The sequence below is a fragment of the Engraulis encrasicolus genome, chromosome 6 (assembly GCF_034702125.1).
Source record: "Engraulis encrasicolus isolate BLACKSEA-1 chromosome 6, IST_EnEncr_1.0, whole genome shotgun sequence".
NCBI lineage: Eukaryota > Metazoa > Chordata > Actinopteri > Clupeiformes > Engraulidae > Engraulis > Engraulis encrasicolus.
This window is the reverse complement of record NC_085862.1, coordinates 55,722,582-55,725,081: the sequence shown is the minus strand read 5'-3', so window position 1 is coordinate 55,725,081 and position 2,500 is coordinate 55,722,582. Positions and strand designations below refer to the sequence as shown.

General features: G+C 49.2%; 1 protein-coding gene across 1 annotated transcript in view; it reads left to right on the top strand.

The window, feature by feature from the left end:
* Nucleotides 1-2,500, top strand: part of crocc2 (ciliary rootlet coiled-coil, rootletin family member 2) — a 137,513-nt gene that overhangs the window by 106,485 nt on the left and 28,528 nt on the right. Inside the window, exons 25-26 of the mRNA XM_063202106.1 lie at nt 706-865; nt 1,910-2,077. Coding sequence (XP_063058176.1) covers nt 706-865; nt 1,910-2,077 — 328 coding nt within the window. The remainder of the gene's footprint in view (nt 1-705; nt 866-1,909; nt 2,078-2,500) is intronic.

Sequence of the window (2,500 nt, the reverse complement as noted above, 5' to 3'; positions counted from 1 at the left end):
GTCCATGTGAAGATCCTGCCGTTATATTAAATCCATTTTATGCATTGCCTGCCTTGACATTTGGGAGCCATCAGCTGTGTGCGCGCGCTTTCGATTTTGCCCACTGTAGACTGTCACTATTTTCCCGTAGCCTGTTCTATGTATTTTCTAATGACAGGTAACTGGCTGCCAGTCCTGAAGTATCATCCATTTCCCTCCTTGGCAAATCATAGACGGGCGAGATGATTCATCTCGTGACCAATTTTGAGCAATCTGATTGGTCAAGCATTCAGTTTTTTTCAAACACTCCAGAAATTTTAGGCTGCCGAGTCGAGTTGGCAGCCATGGCACCAACTATTAGCAACGAGAGACGTGTAGTACTTTGTTTCACCAGATGGTTACCCAATGGGAGGGGATGGGGCGCTATTTCCCCAGCTGGAAAATACTCACAGAGAAAACGAGAGTGGAAGGGAATATTAAAGTAGGAGACTCGATAGACAGAATGTTTTAATGATTAACGGATATTAACGCTATTGTTGGAGGAATTAGGGGATGCCTGGCATCCCTTGGCATCTGCGACGACACGCCACTGACACACACACACACACACACACACACACACACACACACACACACACACACACACACACACACACACACACACACACACACACACACACACACACACACACAAACAAGGTCAAAGGATATCTTGTGTGTCCCCAGTCTGCGTCGTGCTGTAGAGGAGAGGGATCAGCGGCTGGCGGTGTTGGAGGAGTGTAAGTCCTCCCTCCAGCAGGAGGCAGTGCAGCTGAGGGCCACACTCCGGGAGCTGGAGAAGGCACGCCTGCACGCGCGCAGACAGCTGCAGGACGCACGCAGACAGGTGAGTAGGTAGCTGCTGGACACACGCAGGGGATACGATTCATTCCACTGTTGTTTCGTCAGGAGTTGTTTTGTCAAAAGCCTTGAACAGGAGGTTTTGAAGAGGACTAAGGACCCTATAGTATTGATATGCTAATGTATTAATGATGTGCTAATATTTACTGAAGCAACAAGCCACGAGAGGCCATGGGTTGTGTTCGATTCATAACGAGTAACGGGAGTTGTAGCACGACATGAAGTGGAGTGCTGTAAAACTCCCCTTAGTCGTTGTAAATCAAACACAAACCCACAGATGCAAGCGTTTAAGTTAGACATGCTTAGAATCTTCGTTTGGAATGGTGTGTGTTTACTCCAGATTTACAACAATCCAGATCGCACAGTGTTTTTGTGTTAATATTTAAGTCTAGAGCCTTGAGGAGGAGGTGCTGAGGAGAGGAGTAAAGTCCAATTTATACTTATTGGCGCTGACGGTTGCAGAGCCTGTGCAACCGTCTGTGCGCGGCCACGCCCCCCGCGCGGAGGCTCTGCAACCGTCGTCGCGCGCCTCAAGACAATCCTGACTACACGTCAGACGGTTGCGAAGGTCGCAGAGAAAAGGCGCTGTGATTGGTCGTCTTGCTACTTCCTTGTTCTCGTGGCAGCACAGTTCTCCGGTAGTCCACAGTTCTCCGAGAGCCAAACTGTCAATATTCTGTGAAATACGAACGCCTTCTTTCTAGTGTGTGTAAATAAATGAAGCTACATTGTCTGAATTAGTAAGTAACAAACAAACAATACATCAGTTTAGCACTCGCGGCACTAAACCTGCAGTCTGACTACTGTATTGTAGCTTTGTAGCTTTGTAGCTATGTAGCCAAATGTGGCTAACGACACAAGACCTCGTGCGCAGATCTATAACATCAACAGTGGTTAGCGACCAGAACCAACGGGCGCCGTTGCTGAACTATAATCTGCCCTAAAGGAGGAGGAGAAGAAGGAGGAGGAGAAGGAGGAGGAGGAGTGTTGTATTGATGTTAATAAATTTTGTGTTAATTTGCCTCCTCAGGTGAAGAGCCTGGAGGAGGAGGTGCTGAGGAGGAGTAAAGAGCTGGAGGAGGCCCAGGCTCGCCTGTCGCAGGAGGAGCAGAGGGAGGAGGAGGCACGCCAGGAGGCCTTCGCTCTCAGGCAGAGACTCCTGGAGGCCGACGCAGGAAGAGAGGCAGCCCTCAAGGAGGTGAGGAAGAGGAGTGCCATGGAGGAGGCTACAGAACATCGCATTACATTACAATACATTGCATCACATGTTGCAGTTGTCACATGTTGCATCCCATGTGGCATCAGAGTGCTGTGTGTGTGTGTGTGTGTGTGTGTGTGTGTGTGTGTGTGTGTGTGTGTGTGTGTGTGTGTGTGTGTGTGTGTGTGTGTGTGTGTGTGTGTGTGTGTGTGTGTGTGTGTGTGTGCCATGTGTGTGTGTGTGTGTGTGTGTGTGTGTGTGTGTGTGTGTGTGTGTGTGTGTGTGTGTGTGTGTGTGTGTGTGTGTGTGTGTGTTGCATGGCCAGATGAAGGCCAGTGTGTTGCATGACAAGATGAACAGGGCATCAGAGTGCTGTGTGTGTGTGTGTGTGTGTGTGTGTGTGTGTGTGTGTGTGTGTGTGTG